The sequence below is a fragment of the Plectropomus leopardus genome, chromosome 14, assembly GCF_026936395.1.
Source record: "Plectropomus leopardus strain MGB_pleo_1.0 chromosome 14, ASM2693639v1, whole genome shotgun sequence".
In the NCBI taxonomy this organism is placed as follows: Eukaryota; Metazoa; Chordata; class Actinopteri; order Perciformes; family Serranidae; genus Plectropomus; species Plectropomus leopardus.
Genome location: NC_142189.1, coordinates 26,781,158 through 26,804,299, shown reverse-complemented (window position 1 = coordinate 26,804,299; position 23,142 = coordinate 26,781,158). Strand labels below are relative to the sequence as shown.

General features: G+C 42.6%; 1 protein-coding gene across 9 annotated transcripts in view; it reads left to right on the top strand.

Annotated features, from left to right (window-relative positions):
• myt1lb (myelin transcription factor 1-like, b) overlaps positions 1-23,142 on the top strand; it is a 145,194-nt gene that overhangs the window by 85,069 nt on the left and 36,983 nt on the right. For all 9 annotated transcript variants that reach the window (XM_088087434.1, XM_088087433.1, XM_088087439.1 and 6 more), the window contains 3 exons: positions 11,930-12,414; positions 17,194-18,378; positions 22,842-22,976. In XM_088087434.1, the coding sequence (XP_087943560.1) occupies positions 11,930-12,414; positions 17,194-18,378; positions 22,842-22,976 (1,805 nt within the window). The remainder of the gene's footprint in view (positions 1-11,929; positions 12,415-17,193; positions 18,379-22,841; positions 22,977-23,142) is intronic.

Sequence of the window (23,142 nt, the reverse complement as noted above, 5' to 3'; positions counted from 1 at the left end):
TAGATGGGAGGAGAGGTAAAAAACAAAGGAGTGCTGTTATTATTTGTTAATAAGACACTCTGGAGCATCACTAACTAGATCTCATTACCACAAGCCACGCAGGCATGCACACACCCAACCACAGTCACACACACACACACCTCCAACCACCCCCACACATGCACACCTTGAGCATACACCCCACATGCCAAACACATACAGAAGTCTCTCATCCTGCATGACTATTTTTACCTATGAAGCCTGACGTTGCCTAGCACTCTGTAATTACATCCCACACTCCACCAACGAATGATTAGAAGCAATGATGGATGGGTTAACACTGTCACCTAAGGATGCCTCAGTGCAAAACTAATTACGTGACCGTACATGTGTCATATGCCTGATACATGCGATAGCCCACTCAGCCTGCTGCCATAACTGTGGAACAAGTGCGATAAAGGTGGACGACGTGTCTCCTGTTAATCAACAGATAAGAGATGATGAAGTAACTCGGCTGTTGATTGATAGATCTTTGTAGCTCAGCAGTGTGTCTTAAATATACACTTCCGAAATTACATAAAGAGCTTCTTTGATGGCATTTGGTTTTGAGTTTTCTGCATCAAACATTTGATTTAAAGGGATAGTTCATCCAAAAAATCAAAAATAAATATTTGCTGTTTTTTCTGTAGTGTTATTTATCATTTTAGATAGTTTTGGTGTGAGTTGCTGAGTTTATCGGCTGTAGAAATATCTGCCTTCTCTCCAAAATATTGGAACAAAATGTCACTCAGCTTGTGGAGCTCAAAAGGCCAAAAGAAACAATTAAAAAAACTCAACAGCAATGTCTCTTTTCAGAAATCATGACCCAGTTATTCAAGATAATCCACAGAGCTTGTGGCAAGCAGTTTCATGTGGGCACTATTTCCTTTTTACAAAACTTCAATTATCAGCTGTATTACGATGCACAAGGAAGCGTGCGTCTGGAAGGGCAACACAATTAAATAATTTTATCCCCATTCAAATTAACGTAGTGCTACACTAGATGTTAGTGGTTTAGCTGCAGAATGTTAGCTGCTAAGTAAGTCTCAAGTGTGCTCTCTTTATGGGTCCGATAATGTGTAATGTCTGGGTAGTTTCATACCCTGGAAATAGACCTTTTTTAGGTTTGTGCACCAATGAGCAACTTTCATAAGAATGCACTTTGGCCTCCAATGCTGTATCCAGGTCTCCATATATATCAATGGAATCTACTTCCAACCAATACTGTAGATTATATTTTTTGCACTTAGAGTAGCACAAGCTGAGTGCCTTCTAGATCAATTTCCATTTTAGAGAAGGCACACATCTCTACAGCCTGTATCTCCAACACTCAGCAACTAGCACTATAACAATCTAGACTGATAAAAAGCTTTACAAGTAAGAGGAAAATGTTTTGATTTTGGTGTGAACAGTCCCTTTAAATTTCTCTTGTTGCAAAAAAAGTTCTCTTTTACGTCATTTTGTTTGCTTAGCATGCTATATATCTTGTAGATGGATTTGAACATTTTACCGACAATCAATGCCCTGATTTCATCATCATGCTCCATAAAATCACTGTTTACTCACTTTTTTATTTATTACTATGAACTTTGTGGACATTTTTTTTAATAAGCACTGTTTTTTCTTCTCACAGCCAGGAAAGATAGCACTATGGACTTTCTGTCATGTATGGCAAGAAAAGTTGTTTAGCCTCTATGTCTCTGCATAGACACATTTTGGTATTATTTGAATCAGGAGATGGGGTGTGTGCTTGTCCGCCTGTACATGCATGCAAAGTGTGTGTTTGTGTGTTTGTGTGTGTGTGTGTGTGTGTGTGTGTGTGTGTGCACGCACAGACAGGGATGTGAGAGGTTGCGTTTATGATTGCCACGGCTGCAGCTGGGGCTGTGGGCTGAGTAATTGCCTGTCTTGGTAGGGAGAGCGTGGTAGCGAGCTAAAAGTCAAGTGCTCTCTTCCTGCTGTAGACCTCATTTGGATTCCACATAGCTAGCTAGCAAGCTAACGCCAGCCTTGGGCCTGTATTATTCATAGCTTGACAGATAGCTCTCACTAAAAGCATTGGAACTGGGCCAGGTGGTGATGGAGCGACAGGGGGAAGCGGCACCGCTGCAGCGCACTCTTTGCCTGCCAGGGGGAGAGGATACAGGACAGGAGTAAAGGATACGAAATTGAAGATAGAAGGGAGCAGCAGGGAGATGAGCGGTTTTAACAGAAGCAGGGAAATGTTATAAGTAGGATAGGAAGAGGAAGAAGAGATATAGAGATGAAAAGACTGAGGAGGTGAAGAGGGGACAGGGGGTGAAGAAGGAAATCAGACAGAATTATCAGAAGGCCATACGAAGTTAAAGAACTACAAGACGTTAAAGCACAGCTTACATTATAACAGAGATAGAGGATGAGTGCGCTAACCACAATAGGATGGAAATGGAGAGAAGGCAAGAGCAGAAACAGACGAGCGAGCGAAGCCATTTCGAATAGAGGAGAGAAAGAGGCCCAGGAAAAAAAAAAAAGAGAACAGGCAGCCATCCACCCCCGCCAAGCTCAGCAACCCCTCTGCCTCCATGTGCAGAACCAGATAAGGTCGCATTAATCAAAATCTGCCACTTCCCCTTCCAAAAAAACACCGTCTATGCCATCAACCCCCCTCTGTGAAGTATCTGTCACCGAAACGGAAATTTCCATATTTAATGGGAAAGCTTTATATCACCAAAAAGCCAGTGTGGGCTGAGGGTGAAAAGAACAGAGTTGGTTGGATCTGTCAGCTCTGTCATTAGCTTCTACACTTCAGACTGCGCGTGGAGCCTTGGGGTTCATTTCAGTTTGGCTCTGACACTATTGTTATCATTAAACAGTATGATGAAGCTGGACTCAGATTGGTCCTTGTCTCATACAACTACAATCACTTGTGTAATAATAGTATATTATCACAATACGATATTGACTATTCGTCATCACAGTCTCTTTCTTAGCACATTAAAGAGTAGGTTTTTTTTCCCAACAGCATATTCTGTCCTCACATGAATCTCGAATGCAATTTAAAACACGCTTTGAAAGCATTTCAAAACCAAGGCCGCCAAATTTACAGTGGCATGCACATGCGACTTCCCTCGTCATGCCTTCTTCTCTGATGCCATTTGTTTATTTTTCCCTTTGTAATTTTCCCCCCTTATTTGCCTCCTGTGCATATTATGACAAGCCTGCAGACTACCTTTCCGACATTACCCGGCGTCAGATAAACAGGTGGTGTTTACGCAATTTTTTCATCCTCCTGTTTTTTTTCTTTTCTTGTTTTCTTTTTTTTTTTAACTGCCTCCCCGAGGAAAGACATCAAAGGGAATAACAGATCATGTGCGGTGAGTGCGTTGTGTGCCACGGGGACGTGGGCATGAAGGGGGGGGGAGGTGGGGTTTGGCAAGAGGGGGCAGGCAGCTGCTTAGGGCCAGCTCCAGGCCAGGCACATCCTGACCTCTGACCCCTGAACCCCCCACAAGCCCTCCGTGATCCCAGCCTCCCCCTCCCACCCCCGGCCAGCCCTTCCCTCAGAGCAGCTGCCAACTAAATTACATCAATGTCAAAAAAAAAGCCCTCCTCCTCTGCCGGGGAGATGGAGCCGGGTAAACATGACGCAGAGTGGGAATCACAATGTAGCACGGGAAGGGCAGACACTTTGGTCTGTATGCCAGAATTACAGTAAAGGATAACTATAGATTAGATTTATTTTATGGCAAATGCCATGAAAAGACCGAAACTGATAATGTGTTATTGTGTCTTTCAATACATGCCTCTTCCTCAGCTGGTCTATTAGATGGTTCCTACTCAGGTACATTTTAAAAATCTTGCAAATTACACCTAAAATACGTATGTATGTTTAAGCACTGCGTTTCATCTCATTTAACTTCAGTGCCCATTAAGGGTCCACCGATATTGGTTTTTCACGGATGATATCGATACTGATTGTTAGTAGTTCATGAGACCAGTAACTAATATTGGGAACCGATATGCATTTACAATAAAACAAAAAATCTTTCTGTCAATTTTTAGAATTTGGAATAAAACAAACTCAAAACTTTGCCTTTAGCAAATGAAACGTCCAACATCATATTCAGCAAGTTCCCAGCAACTTTTTAAAATTTTTTTATAAAGTTATGAAAATGTATTAAAAATTTTTTTCTTAATAGTGAGACCTTGCTTCTTTTGTTTGTATGATGTGAAATTAAATTCAATATCTTTGGGTTTTGAACTTTTGGTCGACAAACAGCAATTTCAAGATGTTACCTTTGACAAACAGTTAATTCATTACTCAAGAAATGAATTGACAGATTAATCAATAATGAAAATAATCAGCCGTAGTTAAGCTACTCATTCCAGTGATTCTCACCATAGATTATGACTAATGCATCCCTTCGGCTATTATTCAGTGTAAGAAGCAAAGACTGAATGAAGGGAGAAAGTATTATATGCAATCGGCTCACAGTCGAGTTTACCTTGGACTTTCTATTCATTCACATCTGCTCGTCTCTGTCAGCTCATCCAAATAAACAACTATTATGACAGCCTACACTGTGGCTTACACAGACAAATGGACAAGCTGGAGGAAAGAATCCCTCTTCCAAAATGGCTGCTGGGCTAGCAGCTAACTAGCTGGCCTCTCTGTGTGTGTCTGAGTTGGGGTGATTGATTGAAGTCATTACGCTGGTGGAGAGACTCCTTACCTGGCTAATCCAGGAGTGAATTTAGCTGCAGCATGACAGATAGCCGCATTACGCCCCCAGAATCTGCTGCTGGATGAGCTCTACTGCTCAGGACCTCCACTACCATATTATGCAAAATGACCTGTATGATACACATTTCAGTAGTTTTACAGATCCATCTTAAAATCCCCAAACTCAGAGTCTCACTCAGCTCAGGCTAAAAACAGAAATGCTTCATAATTTGATGCGTTACATCATAATATTGTGGGGCGAAAAAATACACAACAAGTACTTGTTGTAATACATGTTGTTGACACCTGTGTCACATATTTCTGAACCAGAATCAGAGATTTATGGCCAAGTAGGTTTTCACTTACAAGGAATTTTCTTTGGTTTTTGATGCAAACATTAAACTTATAATAAGCATATTAATAAAAAATAAGACAAAGTAGTGCAACACTCAAGAGCTTGAGTACAGAATAGAGAAATTTAAAATAAAAATATGGTTGAGATACTCTTAAAAAGTATGATAACATGACAAAATAACAGAACAACAACATGACAACATTTTGTGGAATTCTTCAGCCCCTAAATGACCATTTGTATATAAGTAACGCACTCCAGATTATGTTGATTTCATTAAGAAAACTTTGTTTTTCTTGCATGCCTCCATTTAATGAAGAATCCAAAAACAGAGACAATTTTAGGTTTAAAAGTAAGACGGCTCCTGCTCCCTTCAAAGCCAGACTCCATCGATAAAAAACAGCAACAGTAACAAGGGAGCTGCTGGTCTGCTTGATTTTATTACTGTGCGTCCTTTGTAAATCTCAACTAATCATTTTAAACACCAAGGGTTTTTGTAAAAAATCTCGCATTTTCCTTCAATTCAACAATATTTTTCCTATCAGTTGACTGTTTAGTCTGACTAAAAGTCTAAAATCCAAAGATATTTATTTTACTGAGACAATAAAGAAAAAGAAAATCCTGAAAATTCAATAATTATTTTTATCAAATGTCTCATCAACTTATTGTTTCAGCTCTTTCCCAGATTTCACAATATTGTGACCTTCACGCTCTAAATTTCCTAAGTCCTTTCTCTAATTTCACACAATCTATATAAGAGTTTTGTATCTCGTCTCGTGCTATAGCAAAAACAAAATAGCAGCCCTGACCTGTCTCATCCCATCTTCAATGCTCTCAGCTCCATTCCCCAGGTCCCCCCACCAACCACACCACAGCTGCTTGATGGGACTGTATCAGCGAGGCGCACAAACAACCTGTGAGGAGGTTTTTCTCCAAGCGTGAATAACAGTTGGCAGATACGGATAAAAGCAGCTAAAGGGGGGCAGCTGAGGTCTTGGATAGGCTCTGGGAGCGAGGATAAAATGCAGGAAGATGTCGCTAGGCGCATGCGAGATGTCCGCTAGAGTCATTGTTAGCTACTACGCCGGGTGGGGATTTGACTAAAGTTGGGTTTATTAGCTGCAGGCAGCAAATGTTGGAGCTGGAGGAGTGGATGGGCAACAACGGGCTTATTGAACCAGTGAGCTGAACAGCATGTCTGTTGGGCACTGATGCCTCTTAGCGACTTTGCCTCTGCACCCGCTGCTTTAAACACATAAACCATTGTATCATCAAGCAAACTGTGAATTTCGAATTTGTTGAAATACGCAAGCAAACATGAAAAGATTACACTTGTATTGTGATGTCTTTAGTGTAAATCCAAGTGGACATGTCATTTCAGTGCGTTCACACACGCATCATATATGTTTCACTGACTCTGAGGATTATTTCGACACTATGAAGTAATATTTCATGAGTTTTAGGTGCGTGTATGTGTGTGTGAATGAGCCACAGCAGCTGATATGCGAGCGGGGAGCCTGAGACGACAGAAAACGCCCCAAATTGCAGCGTCTGCCATGCGCTGAGCCTCCTGCACCAAGACACTGTCTTTTGTTCTCCCCTGCTAGCGGGAGAAGCCTGACAGCTCTGAAATGATCCTCTCTCCTCTTTCATACACACACACATCTCTCTTATTCTTTTCAACTTCTCTACTATATATTTCCCAATTTTGCGTGCGCACAAAGGCGATACGCACACACATGCACAAAAGCATACATTCTGCCGTCTGTCTCGCTCCTATAGCCTCTATTTTTCCTCTCTCCCTGTCTGTCTTTCTCTCTCATTTCTCCTCACTGGCTTGCTGTGAGGATGGCGAATCCCTCATGGATTTCTGGAGGGTATCACCATGGAGACGGGGCTCTGCCACACGTGTCTGTAGATCCTCCTGCTGGATAGGGGGCACAGCCAGAGGTGGTGCATTCCCTCCATCGCTAGGCTGCTCCTTGGAGAGCGGAGGAAGAGACAACAATGAGCTGTGGATGAGGGAGAGATAGGAGAAAATGGGAAAAGGGTGGAAAAGTAAGTGGTGGAGATGCAGAGAGAAATTGGTGTGAGAGAGGGATTGAAGTAATCTATACTCTAAGATATACAGCATACGGAGGAGGTGGTGAAAGTGAAAGTATGGAAGTAAAAGGAGCAGGTGAGGTGAGAACAGAGAGGGAGAAATAAGAGGTGAGAATGTTGGGTGACAGGGAGAGATGACGCGAGAGAGAGAGAGAGAGAGAAGAGGAAAAAGCAGCAGTGAGAGGAGGCAGAGGGAAAGGCAACAGCCGCCTCATCCCTGTGTCAGGGAGACAAATAGCGTGTGATGCTAATGACTGGCTAAAGCTTTTGCCCCTGCTGAGAACAGCCGCTAATATGACTGCTAATAAAAGTGGCGTGGAACGCTGTCGCATTCCAGCAGTCGCTCAACTGTCGCCCAAAATTAGCCAAACGGGAGCTTTCCTTCTCCTGCCGCTCCACTCTCCTGTCTCACATTAACGCTCCAGAAATGGGACCCTCTCTGTACCGCTTCCAGGAGGTTTTACTTTTGCGTTAAAGGGGCCACTTGTTCACACAGTAATAGAATTTGTTCCATCTTATAATGCCGAGGATGCCCACTCCATAAAATATGAAGTGGTCTTTTTGTGATCTGAGGCTCTTTTCGTCTTTGATTGCTACCTCTCATACTGCACACTCCTTTTGGAGGATTTTGTGATTCTGCCAGGGGACAAAGCAAAAAGGAAACTTAGAATGGTACAGTATTTTCTTCCTTTTCTATGCACAATGCTTGCAGAATGCCTTTTCTTTTTTAATTTTAATGCCACCTAATTATTTCTGGAATTTTAATTGCCAAGCGCAGTGAGTGGGATGCATCGCCTGTGATGACGAATGTTGTAGCCAAGGTCACACAGCGACAGAGCCAGGGAACGTGGGATGGCGGAGCTGTGGAGGCTTCCTGTGGCTTAGTCATCACGGGGCTCAAGGAGCGCCGGGGCAAACACACCTCTCACGGTGTCACAACAACCTGACAACGCCTCTTAACACAAGTGTGATTAAAAGGCATTTACATAAGATGCTCTGCGGCCGCTTTCAATGAGCCGCAGCTTTTAAACAGGAGCCAAATACCTGCGCCATTGTAGGTGGAACTTTAGCGCGAAGCATGTCCGCTCTCTGTCATCAAAAGGCCTCTTTGTTTGTACAAACCTGACCTAAAATTGTGAAGTGCACTTGACTCCTTTTAAAGATACAATGAAAAAAACATGCAAAACCCAGCATTTATTATTTGCTATCCATTAGCTGATGTTGCAAAGCAATTATAGCATTTCAGCACCTTTTTTTAGTGTGATTCAGGTGCATTAAACAAGTATTTCACTAAATACAAATATAAAGACGGTTCCTCACATAAAACTAGGCCATCTCTGCTGTAGAAAGATGCAGATGCTTTTGAAATCGGTGCTACATGACCAGAGAAAACAGAGAAAAGGGACACTTTTGCTCAAGAGGTAGAAAAACTGTAACTACAAGAATGCATCGTGCCGTATTAAAGCTCCCGCTGGTGGATGATGTCGCGCACAGACTGGTCTGTGTGAAACAATGGTGGTTGTCGATCTCGTATTACATTTCTGAAAACGTTTGAGGTGAGAAATATACAAGTATCAGATCCTGGTTTATATTTAATCAGCGGTACTTAGTTTTACTGGTTTACCTCTGTTTACTCAGCTTCATTTTTCACTGTGCAGGAAGTTGTGTGGCGCCCACTTCCTGTTCACAATCTCTTACTATTACAGAAAAACAGGAAGTATAAATATATTTCTGGAGAGATTTTTGGAGCGAGATAGGCGGCGCAGTAACATAGTCTTGATTTCTATTCCATCAACACTGTGATAACATAACAGAACAACACACCTAGTTTTAATGTTTGATTGGATTTTGGTCCAAGTTTGAGCATGGTAAAGCAGCGGGTAACTGTATAAGCTGTATACTCTTTGTCCAATGACCAAAGAGACAGAACGGGGGGAGGAGGGATATGTAGGCACAGGTTATGTGGAGGAAAGTTTACCACAGTTCATCAATACATATTAACCAAGTTTGTTTTGACACAAGGGTGGTTGAAAATCTGCGAAATAACCCTTTAACACCCATCAGCCACAGAGCTTCGCAGCTGAATGCTTGACAGTAAGCGCTGCCTTAAGACTGCTTTATTGTTGAGATAAAAGTGGAGAGGCTGGACCAGCAGACGGAGAGGGAGAGGAGCAGAGAGGGCCTACGTCTATGTACCATTCCCACACCACTTCTCCCTCTTCCCATCCCCGCTCTCCCCCTCCTCTCCTTCCTCCCACTCACCTATCCTCCTCTCCTGCCAGCCCGCCTCGCCTTGGCAGCCGCTAACCTGCTGGGACCGGCCCTTGATTTATTTGGAGAGGGCCCTGGAACGGAGGGGCCAGGATGAGTGGCATTTTAATGTGCTTTTGAGATGTTTGGTCACAAGCACTATTGATCACAGTGCCGCAGCACACACACACCCCTCCCTCACTGTCCCGCAGACCCTCGTGCTGCCCTGGGGGAGAGGTCTGGCTGTCAGGCAGGGAATGAGTTTCCATGCGGGCTTAGATTAATGAAATGAGGCCCCTGGTTGCGGGGGGTGCAGGGGGTCAGACCATTAAGGAATCCCTGGGCTGGGCGAGATTGAGCCTGCCAGCTGACTGTACGCTGACTGACTGATGGACATCCGGGACTGACGAGAGAGGCAGAGAGAGAGGCAGAGAAGGATGGATAGGATATTGGACTGTGGCACACACTGATATGAAAACCAGAGGAAAAAAAAGAGGGAACAGAAATGTGTTTCTAAGCCTGCGATCCACCACCTCGCCTTTTCAATAGTTACTCCACAACAAAAGCAGCACACACTGACTAACAACTACCATTTTCTTAGTCTCACACACGGCCCTGTGCCATTCATTCACATCAGGTCTTACTCTAAGTAGCGCCGAGCCGAGGAAACATCCAGAGGTTGTAAAAATAGGAGCCAGGGATATTTCACAGCCGAGTGAACATGCCCAAAGCGTGTTTAGCTCTCTTACACTCCAGCCCGGACAAGGGGTTTATTTGATGGCCAAAACACTCAGCAGAACTCATCATAATTCTGACTGTGTGGGTGCTTTTGTTTCAAACGTGCCAAATGTGTGCACACAGCCACACACACACACACATACGCGCATACATAAATGTACAAACAGCAGCACATGTTGGAAAGTCACGCACATGCAGCTTACATAGGGGGGCCGGGGAAGCAGCTCGGGGCTCTCAGAGGTTTGATGAGTGAAATGGATTAAGCCCCTGTGATCAATAGCCTGAGCGAATACACAGATTATCAGATTATCAGATTAGGATCTGTCCCCCTGCTGCCGAGGGGGAGCCAGAGAATACATTAAAACCTGAGGTGCCTCGGCGAGATTCAATTAATCAGGCTACAGGTTGTCCCCCCCCTTACAGTCAATTCCAGACAAGCAGTTGTGTTTTGCTGCACTCAGTTCACGTCAGAACAAGGGCATATCACTCTGGAACAAAGTGTTTGTGGAGCACGCACAGTGATTTTCTTTTGCCTGGAGAACAAATTGGTGTTACCTGAATATAAATGAATGAAGATAAACTAAATCTTCTGCTTTGTTTGCTCCACAGATAGAGACTTTGTAACTGTTTTCAAGAAGAAATGGAGCATTTTATTATAATTGCCCAATAGTTAATGAGCACATGTCTAATTAAGGTTGGTTAAGCAAAGTTTAATATTTTTCCCAGCAGAAGAACTTAAGAGGCATTGCTTTCCTTGCAGTAAGAGGCTCTTGTTTCTCCATGTGCATTGTATTTCTTTTTGTAAACCACAGCACCTTAAAGGGATAGTTCAGATTTTTTGAAATGGGGCTGTATGTGGTATTTATCCATAGTCATTGTATTGCATACAGTAAATGTCAGTCAGCACCCCCTCAGTTTTAAGTTTTAGGCTGGAGTCTGACATGGAAGCCATGCAATATACTGCTGTGGACAGGGGCCGGCAACAGAACATATTTTAGCTACCAAAAAAAAAAAAAATCAGCTATAGTGTATGCAATATTTAGGGTTTTTTCACCACTTTACCATTTTGACGGAGAAGCTGTTGACTGCCTCAGTTTCCCATCCACGGTCTTGTAAAAGCGACCAGACTCCACTGAAAAAAAACAATAATTTCAGCTGAACACACGTGCTGCTGGTCTACCGCTGCCTCAATTAGTTAATTAATATGTGTTATTATGTGACTTTGGTGAGTCTGAACTTACCCTTTAAATGTCAAAGTCACACAACAACATAAACAAAATATCTGGTCAAGGCAGTGGTAGACCTGCAGCTCCTTTGTTAATAACACTTAAATCAGTGTTTTTCTCAATGGAGTCTTGGTTTGGAAGAGAGCAATAAAACGGGCTCATTTCCAGTTGGAAATGACTGTCTGACAGGGAGGTAAAGCATTGAAAATACTGTCAATAAAGTGCACATTTAAACTGACACTGATTGACTTTTTGGGGGGCTTTTTGGTGGCTAAAATACAGGGTTTTTTTTGCTGACTCCTCAGCAGTAGATTGCTTAACTTCCATGTTGGACTCCAGCCTGCTTCTCCAATCTAGGAGCACACCGACTGACGTCTACAGTATGTCGTATACTATCTATTCATAAGTAGTCCATTAAACCCCACTTTAAAAAATCTGAACTAACCCTTTAACACAGAGGCCTAATTGCAAATGAGCATTCGCATTGATGGCCAGGTGAGGCTACCAGCTAACAGCTGCCCTCTTATCTCTCCTCTGCAGTGTGTACGGCTGCCCCCTGGCCAAGAAGAGAAAGAGTCTAGACAGACAAACCCTGGAAACGTCCCCCAAGAGGAGCACTTACCTAGATGACATGGACAACTCCACCATGGAGGAGTGCTACGAGACAGATGGGACGGAGGAGATGGACGACAGGGAGGAAGAGGAGGAGGAAGGAGCGGTAGAGGAGGAGGAGGAGGAGGAGGAAGAGGGAGAAGTGGAGGAGGAGGAAGAGGAAGAGGTGGAGGGTTACATGGACTACAATGTAGAGCAAATGGAGCACGAAGAAGGGGAGGTGGAGAGAGGGGACGGAGATGGGGAGGAAGAGGAGGAGGAGGAGGAGGAAGAGGAGGTAGAGGTGGAGCAAGAAGAAGAGGAAGAGGGCGATGAGGAGAGGGTGGAGGAGGCAGAGGAAGAGGAGGAAGCGGTAGAGGAGGTGGACTATGAAGAGGGAGAAGAGGAGGAAGGAGAGCAGAGTCAAGGGCAAGGTGAGATCACTTTTTCATCATATTGTATTAAAACACATTGAATGGATGTTTAAAATGCTCTGAATTCACAAGAACACTTTTTAAAGGAATAGTTCATCATTTCAGGGAATATGTTTACTTCTGGCAGAGAGTTAATAAGAACATTGATACCTTTCTCACATCTAAGCCTTAAATTTGGGGCCACAGCCTCCAGCTGGTTAGCTTAGCCTAGCACAAGCACTGGAAACAAAGGGAAAGAGTTAGCCTGGTACTGTTCTAAGGTAAAAAAATCCACCCACAGAAACATTATCTTTAATTCTTAGTATTATAATGTTATAGCTCGTTTGTTTAACATCTTAAAACCTGGATCAGCTTCAGTTTTCTTGTGCTGCATTCAGATGCCTTTCACAAGTATTACAACCTTTTTAAAAGCTGAGGAAATATGCCTCAAAAACTACAGTTGCAATGATCATAGTTACATATCTAAATATTTGTTACAGAAGCACTTTTTTTTACTTTCCTTCAATTTTTTTAAAGTTTGTTTGTGTGGGTTTTTTTTTTTTTAAATTTTCAGGTAATTTTCTAGTATCTTTTTCTTTTCTTTTTTTTTTACAAATTTGTAGCAAATTTTTGGGATATTTCATCTTTAATTTCTCATTGTTCTTATCTTTCAAATTTTTTAAAATTTAAATCAAGCAAATTTGCTCAGGTTTAAAAGGGTTAAACCAAAGGGTAAAAACAACTGCTTGCCATTTATGTGGGGGTTTTGTGCCAGACTTTGTCTTGGCTTGGTTGCCAGGCAGCCAGGAGACACTCCAGGAAGTTACTGCGCACATGCCATGAATGTATAAAAAGAACTGGAAACTGCGTAGGAGGCAGGAACCCGTTCATTCATATGAATGTAGCTCAGTGGCGCATGAAGCCAAAAAAGTCCAACTGCCACTTATAAAAATGATCTGGACAGTCGGTACTGTTTCCACATTATGGGGTCTATGGCGCAATTATACTGGAGTCTTCCACCAGCTGAGCCGGCTACTTCTGATTTAAAGCTACGCTAACTTGAATGGGGATAACATTATTTAATCGTTTAGTTTTTCAAGACTTTCAAAATGTTATCAGACAAGATGGATCAAATCCTGGTGGTGAAATGGGTCATTTTGTGGGTGATGTGACCCCCCCCTCCCCAAAAAAAAAAAGTCAAGTGATGTACAGATGCCTCTTCCACAATGTAAGATGTAAGATGTAAGCAAAAATGTAAAGATGTAGTGGACTCAGAAGCTGTAATTTAACTGTTTGGCCACTGATTTTGTCATGCCCCCTCAGCAACTAATACTGATGCGCAGAGCATCGTTTAGCACCTGTATTAAACGCCCGCTGTTTCCTGGATAAAACGCGTTGTAACATGTGGTTGATATTGTGAAACATTGGGAAATGTGAAACAGTCACAGTTAGGTTTAGGTAACAAACCTTCTTGGTTAGTTTTAGAAAAATCATGGTGTGAATTTAAATACGTAAGTAATTTTGTAACAGTTAGACTCAACATGATGTAAATACATGACGTGTCATAACTAGCCCACATGACATACGTATGTAAAATGCGTCAATTTTGACTTTTAATTTCACATGGGGCACACGCAGCAGTTTCTGTGTGATAGTCCTGTGTTTGTTTGACCGGTCCACTGGCCCTAACTCCTCCCTATGAGGCGTCAGTATACTATGCCTGTTGCTCTGAGTTTCTAAGTTGCTGCAGATACGTTTACATTAGAGTTAGTTGAAAGCCATGTGCATCTCATACACACATAAATGGGGCCAGGTGCATCACCATCAGGTGCCAAGGGGTGTGACAGAGCGTCTGTATTTAATGACCTGGGAGTGAGACCAGGAGATGACATGAGAGTGATATCAATCATCTTATGCAACTTGCCACCAGAAAACCAATAAAATCAATAAAAAGATTTCCCAAAATGTTGAAAAAATCCTTTTAAAAAGTTCCATGTTGATTTAAAAAGGTTTCCATTACTTTTGCAAGTTCTGCATTTGTATATCTGTGGTTTGTATTTCCATATTTGATGGGCTGATTGAAGTAGTTTGGGGCAGCTGGGCACGATGTTCAAAGAGTGATTGTGTTTTGCATTGGAATGAGATAAAAGACCTGAAACAACATACTGAATCCAGCATGGCTGAGGCCATGCAATCTATTATTCCTACAGTGACTATTTATTTTATTTTATTTCCTTTTTTTATGTCATTCATTTATTTATTCATTTTCATTTTTTTCACATACTAATTTTCAAAACTTTTACTAAACTGCTAAGGTTTAAATCCACCAGACACTGGAGGAATGGTAAAAACTGTTCACTACTGTCCTGATTCTTCATAGAGCTCTTTTTAAAAAAAATATTAATACCTTAATTATAGACAAATTATTCAAACTGATGGCTAAAATCAGCAGAATTCTTCTTTGCAATTATTTCCCACTGCAGTGTTTTAGCCTTCTCTGAAAAGCCTTTGCCTGTACCATTAGAGCCATTAGTGCTGAAACTGGAGCCATGGTTATTTCTTGTAAGCAACAAAAAAGTATCAAACTAATCATTTTTTTAAAATAAAGGAATCATCAGTTGCTTAAATATGAAAGCTTAAGAATATTAGAGATGTTGACAATCAAAGCCTTGCTTTAATTTAGCCTTCCTTGACGACATGATACAAAAACAACATCTATTTTTTGGGACTGGGATTTAAGAAACTCCTGCCCCATATGTTATTCACCCCCCCACCCCCCCACCCCCCCGCTGACGTGCCCAAGACCAGATTTGGCAGGTTTCTCTCCAGCAGATTCTGCCTTGCACCCCCGCATCACGATTGGACCTGACAGTGCCTTCAAGTCCAATTAAGAGTGAAGCTCTGAGAGAGGAGTGTGTTAACCCTGTTTGGCGCGTAGCTCTACCCACCCAAAGTGTTGATGTGGCATCGCAGCAGCAGCCGTGCTTCTATTTTTCTTCGCAGAATGTGAATCTCTACAGACTGGTGTTCATTAGAGCCCACAGCCGAGGCCTCACCCACAACACTGAGACAGTGGACTGTTGCCACTGTCTCTTCAGCCTGTCAACAGCTTCTCCTTCCATGGCTAGTCGCTGATTACCATGTTTTTTTGATAAGTGCTATGGACATGCCAGAGTGCGCGTTGTTGTCACTGGAAGGTATTCTCTCTCCTGATGAATTCTCCAAATCCTTCTCATCACTGAGCTCTATAATCATTGTGTTTGCTTTATTGGAAGAGAAGGATTGAACAACATTTAATCTGCAGCATTTTCCCTGAGAAAGGCAGAAATATCTTTCTGTATGCATCATTACCGTGTTCCCCAACTCGCCCCAAGACAACCGTACTGGATGGTCGCTGGGCAGATACCAATCTCCTAAATGTAATAGAGGTGACATTCTGGAGCTTCTCTGTGTTTCTATGTGGCATGCACATCTCTGTAGCTAATCCAAAGCCAATTCAGGGCAGGGCAGTCCCTCTGTTCCCTCCTTAATCTGTTTCGCTTCCATATCCCTTTTGTGTACCTTGATTGCTCTTCAAATTGCTTTCCTGTGCCATGTTTCATACCATCAAAAATTAAACCCCTGGTGCAGGAGGTTGCTGTAAGAAGCCTTCCACTGTCAAAATGTGTGCCTGGTCATTCGTGACTGTTCCCTCTTCCCGCTCTAAAGCCCTCACCCCCCAAGCACCAATATTGTGTTGCTCTCATTAGATTGGAGTGTGTGTGTATGTGTGTGTGAGCATGGGGAAGTCAGTGTGAGTGTTTAGTCTATGTACAAAGTATATAGTTGGAGAATCTGATTTTTTTCTATATGTTTACTTTGTTTTAATGAAGTCAAGTTCACATAATTGTGTATATTTTAGTTGCAGATTCTGACAATTGACACATTTCTCAGTTATTGTCATTTTTTGTCTCGTGATTCATTCGAAGTCAAACTCTTGTTTATTATTTCTGTGTGTGCGTTGGATGGATTTGGATGGAGGGGCGCCTTTGGGTTCATTTTCTCCACAGGAATGCAAGTGGCAAATGTGACGCCAACGTGAGCGATGTGCTCTTGGCGGCTCAGGGCGGAAATGTGAAAGGAGCGATTGGAAGTGCTCCAGGAGTGAGTGCTTGAAATTACTGACAGAAGAGGTTCAGTAACCTTTTGCAGCCTGTCAGAATCAATTAGGCAGTGAAAGGAATTCTAAAGATACTGATGATTGAATGAAAAAAGAACTTTACTAGCAAACGATGAATAGCTACTGACTGGGGTTCAGCGTGTTGCAGATGGAACACCACATTATCTTTCAGATTTTAGACTCTCCTGTAAGAGGAGAAAAATGTTCTCTGTAATTCATAGATTTTACTCACAGTGTTTTGATTCACTGCTGAACAATGAATAAAATTATATCTCATTTGCAACTATTTACAGAATTCTTCAGTAATATTATTAATCGTAAGACCTGTGAATTCCTTTTTCAAAGACTTCCAGGAAATAAGGGCAAGAATAAGACTTGCCAAAGATATAGTGCCTGGTTTCATAGATTCCCTTTTACCAGAGCATCTTTCTCTGGAACTTTCCCCAAGCGCTATATTTAACTTCCTGTGCTGAATCACAATTCAGAACACAATCTGCTGTTAAGACTCTCAAAGTAAATTATTAGGGGAAGCAAAGAGTTCCTTATCCAATTTAGATGGACCAAGCCCAGAAATCTGATTTACCAGTAAAATAGAATGACGGAAATGAAATTACAAGACGTTTGTTCTTTCTTTCCAACAGAGGACGATCAGATGAGCAGCAGCGAGGGGGGCGAGGGCGACGGCGGAGGTGGCGGCGGCAGTGCCAAATCCGGAACGACGACGGCAGAGAAGGATGACAATAACAACGACGAGTACGAGAACTACGATGAACTCGTGGCCAAGTCCCTCCTCAACCTGGGCAAGATAGCTGAAGACGCTGCCAACCGCGCAATGACGGAATCGGAGATGAACAGCAACTCGTCGAACAGCGCAGAGGAAGAGGAAGAGGAGGACGAAGAGGAGGAAGAAGATGAAGAGGAAGAGGAGGATGAAGAGGAGGAGGAGGAGGAAGAGGAAGATGAGGAAGAAGAGGAGGAAGAAGAAGAGGGGGAAGGGGATGAAACGCAAAGGGGTGATCTGAGTTTGGACGTTGACAGTGATGTGGTTCGGGAGACGGTGGACTCCCTTAAACTTCTGGCACAAGGTCATGGTGCGGTTTTGTCAGACAATTTAGATGGACAGGAGTTTGAGGACGGTACTGGCGGGAACACAGATGAGAACGACCGTACTCACAACGGTGGGAGCGCGCACAATGGTGGTAACGGACAAGTAAAGGTCACCAGTAACGGACAAATAGAAAACAGCGACGAGGAAGTGTGTTTAAGCAGTCTGGAGTGCCTACGAAACCAATGCTTCGACCTGGCTCGGAAACTAAGTGAAACGAAGTCCAGCGACCGAAATGGACCGTCCCAGCAAAATCATTTTTCATGTGGGGATCCCAATCAACAACCCCAGCATCACAGCTATGGGGACTTCCACCATAGCCAAGATGACAGGCGAACACTTGATACGAACTATTCCGACATGGACAATCTCATGAAGCTGGAGGAGCAGTTGAGCCCGCGCTCCAAGGCCTTCTCCAGTTGCGCGCAGGACAACCGATACCATACCAACCTCCGAGACTTTGACGAGGACACAGCATCTGTGACATCGGACCGGTCGGAGGAAGTGTTCGACATGACAAAGGGTAACCTGTCCTTGTTGGAGAAGGCCATTGCACTAGAGTCCGAACGCGCCAAGGCAATGCGGGATAAAATGGCTGCCGAGGCTGCCAGGAGAGACGGGGTGAGGTATAACCACGAAGACCACGGCCCGCGGCACGGCTATGGCATTGAGCGTAAAGCCCGGCTTCCTGACGGCATGAAGAAGCCATTTTATCATAAAGGTGAGTTCAAAGACCGACACGCTCACATGCAGACCATTGGAAAAACCATATCTCCACAAGTGTGGACATGTTTACCTCATTTAACAAGCTCAGGTAAAATGTTTGTCTGCTACTGTTTGGCTCTGTATTCTATCTATCCTGTACCGGAGACTAGACAGCCCACATGCATTCTGGGAACCTCACTATAACCCCAGGACAAGCTTTTTCAGCCAATTTGGAAATTCGCATCTCGGTAGCAGCGGGAGCGGCAGCAGCAGCTTATGTTGTTAAAATAGGCCAGCATGGAAACATCAGAGGGTAGGCTTGTCAGGCATAAGTAATGGCAATCTGCACGGCCTGTTAGGACCGCAAATCTCATCCCTGCGATGCAGCTTGGGGTAAAGCCGCCTATTTTTAAACCTGCGCAAGCACTTGGGAGAGGAAGCTACAAAACAGAGGCCCTCTGCCTTTAGAAAGGATTCATTCTGTAGGGAACAAGGAGGCTTTTCACGTCCGTGTATGATGCTTCTAACCTACTGTACAGACACTTACTGATACCACAAAATGACAAATAAATATGGCTAATCATATAGAACATATTCAGCAGTATTCAATCAGTGGTGATTGTTATCCATTGTCTGCTTGTATACGTATAGAGTTGCAGTCACACAGACATTGCAGTGACACTTACAGTAGTCTTATTTCAATCTCCCTTTGAAACCTGAGGAAATTGGCCTGATTTTTTTCAAAAGAGACAAAAAAGAAAATTCCCTGAAAACTAGTTTTAAAAAAACACCCCCCAAACACACACACACAAAAACTTTAACAAAAAAGACCTGGAAAAAGCTCTTAAAACATTTTAATTTTGTAACATAATTTAAATATGTAATTACTATTATTATTTTAAAAAAATCCTAGAGTTTTTTCTTTTTTCTCTAGACATTTTTCCCTAGCTTTTGAATAGTAATTTTCAAAATTTACTTCTTTTTTTAAATTTGTGGAGCATTTCTTACCAACTTGCTCACTGCCTTTTTTCCCATACTTTTGAGAGAAATCGCATCAATTTGCTCCAGGTTCAAAGGTTTAAATACCTGTAAAAGGCGTCTGAAAGCAGCACAAGAAAAGAGCTCTGGGTGTCTCAAGGGTTAACTCCTAATTATTCCTCTCATCATATTCTTGACTGCCACAATATTCAGACTTAGTTAGGTTAAATAATTTCCCCCCATAAGGAAGATATCAGATGAGACCAACAAATAGGAGCATGCTAATTCACAGCGGGGTTATATTACACCTTAAATGCCACACAACTCCCAGCAGGTATATATTGCTACTTAAATGCCACACAAATGTTAATTTCCAAAGCCTTCCCTGGCCTCTGTGTCTGGCTAATGTTGGAATAATGAGAGGACGCAAGACAGTTGCGTCACGATAACATCTTTCCTCAGGCGAGATAGTAGCAGACACTCGTTGACCAGGGTTCCTGTGTGATTCATAAAACAGAGCATAAAGAGGGAGGGGGGAAACCAAGAAAGGGGGGTTTTCAGCGAAGAGCCCCGCACCCTAAGAGAAGCATGAGGCTGAGATGAAAATTGAACAGTATCAGAATGACCGATAACGAACGGCAGGCCAACTGACTGCACATTAATTATCCAGAGATGGTATGGTAATGGGGGCCATTTGCTATGCAAAGCGCAGACCGTCCCCAGCCACAATCAATATCCCCTGCTTTCTAATATGCCTTCCACTCGGCTGCTTCCACTCTCGGCTATAGAAGCGTGGTGGGCGTCACATATGTGTGGAAATGGAGAATAATTTCCAACATACTGTTCAAACACTAACAGTCAATGTAATAATCCGCCTCAAAAGAAGTCATGATTAAGAAGCCGCATTTAACATGCAAGTTCTTTATCAACATGAAATGGGCCTGGCGTTATTGCACTGCTGCCAGACACAAGAGCCAGACATGACATAGCAATATTGTACCATATGCCCCTAACGTGACTTAGATAGATGATAGCCACAGAGGATAATGAAGTGCTTTTTTTCCCCCGATGAATGAGACATGGGATTTTATTTGGTAACTCACTTGTATAAGTAGGTGTGCTCAGTGCCACCTCTTGATTTTGTCCTTTCTCAACCCCCCTCTCTTCTTCACTTGATTGTTCTTCTCTTTACTCTTATTCCACAACCTCGGGTTTATTTGGGCTCGTCAGTAAGAGCCTTAGGTGGAGCTACTTAGTTACACAGGCCCGTAAAACTTTAATCAGTGGTTTGTGTTTCTGTGGCATGAGATAATAGCCACTCCCCTGTATACTTTGCTAATACTTGCTCTAGATAACAGTTTCTGTCACTCACATGGCTCTAAACTGATTATACAGTCTGATACAACACTATACTCCTGTAGCTCTGCTGTGAAAAGACATAAGAGGCTATTATTGCTCTGTGCATTTACCTAATTTTCATTCAGAATGGTAATGTAAACTGCATTCTACAAGAGCTACTGCATGTTGACTGTAAAAAGAATCCATGACCTTGTTTGGGAGTCAAAGTGTTTTAAAGGTGGACGGTTACATTTGCAGAAACAGTGCCAGTTGGCACAGCTTGGCATCTGTGCTTTTTGGTGGTAACTATATCTGATCTGGGTTTCAAAGAAATAGGAGAACCAGGTTTTGGGAGGGGAAAGACAATCTTCTCCGGTGTGTGTGCATGTGTGTGTGCTCTCTGAACCCCCATTGTCACACTCAGCTCAACAAACATGCGAAAGCATAAGTGGTTTTAATGAAGAGAAGCATAATACATTCTTAATTGAATCTAAACTGAAAGATGAAGCACTTTTTCTTGAAGGTCAGTAACACAAGAGTTGTAATATTTCACAAATCCTCACAATTTTCATTACAGTAAACAAACTTCATGATCAAAAGATCTGACAGCAAGCCAATTATTGCATCTTTGTCCTTGTCAGTCTTCACTCCATTACTTCAAATAAGCACAGCAATAAATAATGGCCCATGAATAAGAAATAAAAATCCACTTAAAATTCAAATGTTTTTGGTTGCAATAGTCAAGGGGGTAGATTTGGTTTCAGAAGTGAGGCGGCACACAGAGTCAGAGGTGCTTCTGCTAAACTGAAAAACAACTGAAAACACTATTCGCTGCATTTTACATATTTATATCAATCTCGAAAATTACTCATCGTCGTGAAATCATGCTTTCTAAAGTAAATCAAATGAAACAAATAGGTACAAAAAAGCTAGTTCTCATTGACAGAGATTATATACTAAATCATGCGTCATCTCAGAGCACTGCCTTTTTGATGTTCAAAATAAGATTTTGAAAAATGAGGGGGGCATGTGCCCCCTAAAAGACCTGTTCATTGCTGTTATGTTGCCAGGAAAACTGCTTTTGCCTATTTTTATATGCTGTCAGTTTTGCAAAGCCAGACCTATCTCCACATTTTGTTTTAGCACTTTACCAAGGTATTGACCAAAATAACCTAGTACCAAATAGTATGGAAACTTCTCCAGCTAAACGATACCAGCAGTCAATCCTTTTTGTACCCAGATCGAGAAAAACAAGATTATTTGTGCGGTTTTGCTCGCAACCAGTAGCCACAAGTGTTCTTCAATTTAATACAAAGTGTGACTGGCCCACTGCTCCAGCAGCTGCATACAGTCTCTGTTGGGCTGACGGCAAGCTTGATTTGTTTGATGCAGTTAACTTTACATTATTTAACAACTGGCTGAAACCATCACAATTCCACACTAAAAAAAAAAAAAAAAAAACCCACCACCAATCGCAGTTGTCTTGATAATCCCAGGATGCAGCGTCAGGGAGATATCGGATAAGGTGGAGAATTCCATCTAAAATAGGCGACCAATGGGAAGCTAATATCGTGGATGTATAAGAATGTCTGAGGGCTTGGTATGTGTGTAGAGTTGTGTATCATCAGCATAGCAGTGGATATTGAGGCCATGTCACTGAATTAGTGGTCTAAAAGGGGAAATGTAAATGATTAACAGTAATGGTCCAAGAACTCAGCCCTGGGGAACACCATGAAAAATGGGATTTGGGAGATCTAAAGCTGCTGTTGGAGACAAACTTTTGTCTAGCTGTGAGGTAGGACCTGAACCAGGATAATGGAATTCCAGTAACACCAAGCAAAGTTTCTAAGAAATAAAAGCTAAAAAGCAAAAGTACATAGCTTGTGTTCTTCAGCATCTGGTCCTTACTGATAGAGATATGAGTAGCTCTCAACATAATGGCTATCTGACTTTTCTTATGCCATACACATTTTGTTATTTACCTTTGGCATTTTAACTCTCCTGTAACATACTTTCCATCTGGAAGATCTGTTTCCTTGTTTTGTTTCTGTTCATGTTATGCGTCTGCCATAATGCCAGCCCCACATGCTAACATGTTGTACTCATGCAGCAGTGCCACATTGTGTCACATGCCATCACCTTAACATGATTTTCTTCCAACAGATGCTTCCCGTGCAGACAAGAAGGAAAGCCGATGTCCGACACCGGGCTGTGACGGCACTGGTCACGTCACAGGCCTGTACCCCCACCATCGGAGCCTGTCTGGCTGTCCGCACAAAGACAGGGTGCCACCAGAAAGTAAGCACACCAGCCAAACACTGGTTCGGCTCATTTATCCAACCTGTGGCCTTGTGTTGTTTGATGTTCAGAAATCGGCATGTTTCCCGTGATCACTGCTGTGTGTGGCTTGTTGTGTGTGCTGTGTGCTCGCTGTAGTGGGACTGTGTTTGATATTTCAGCAGGG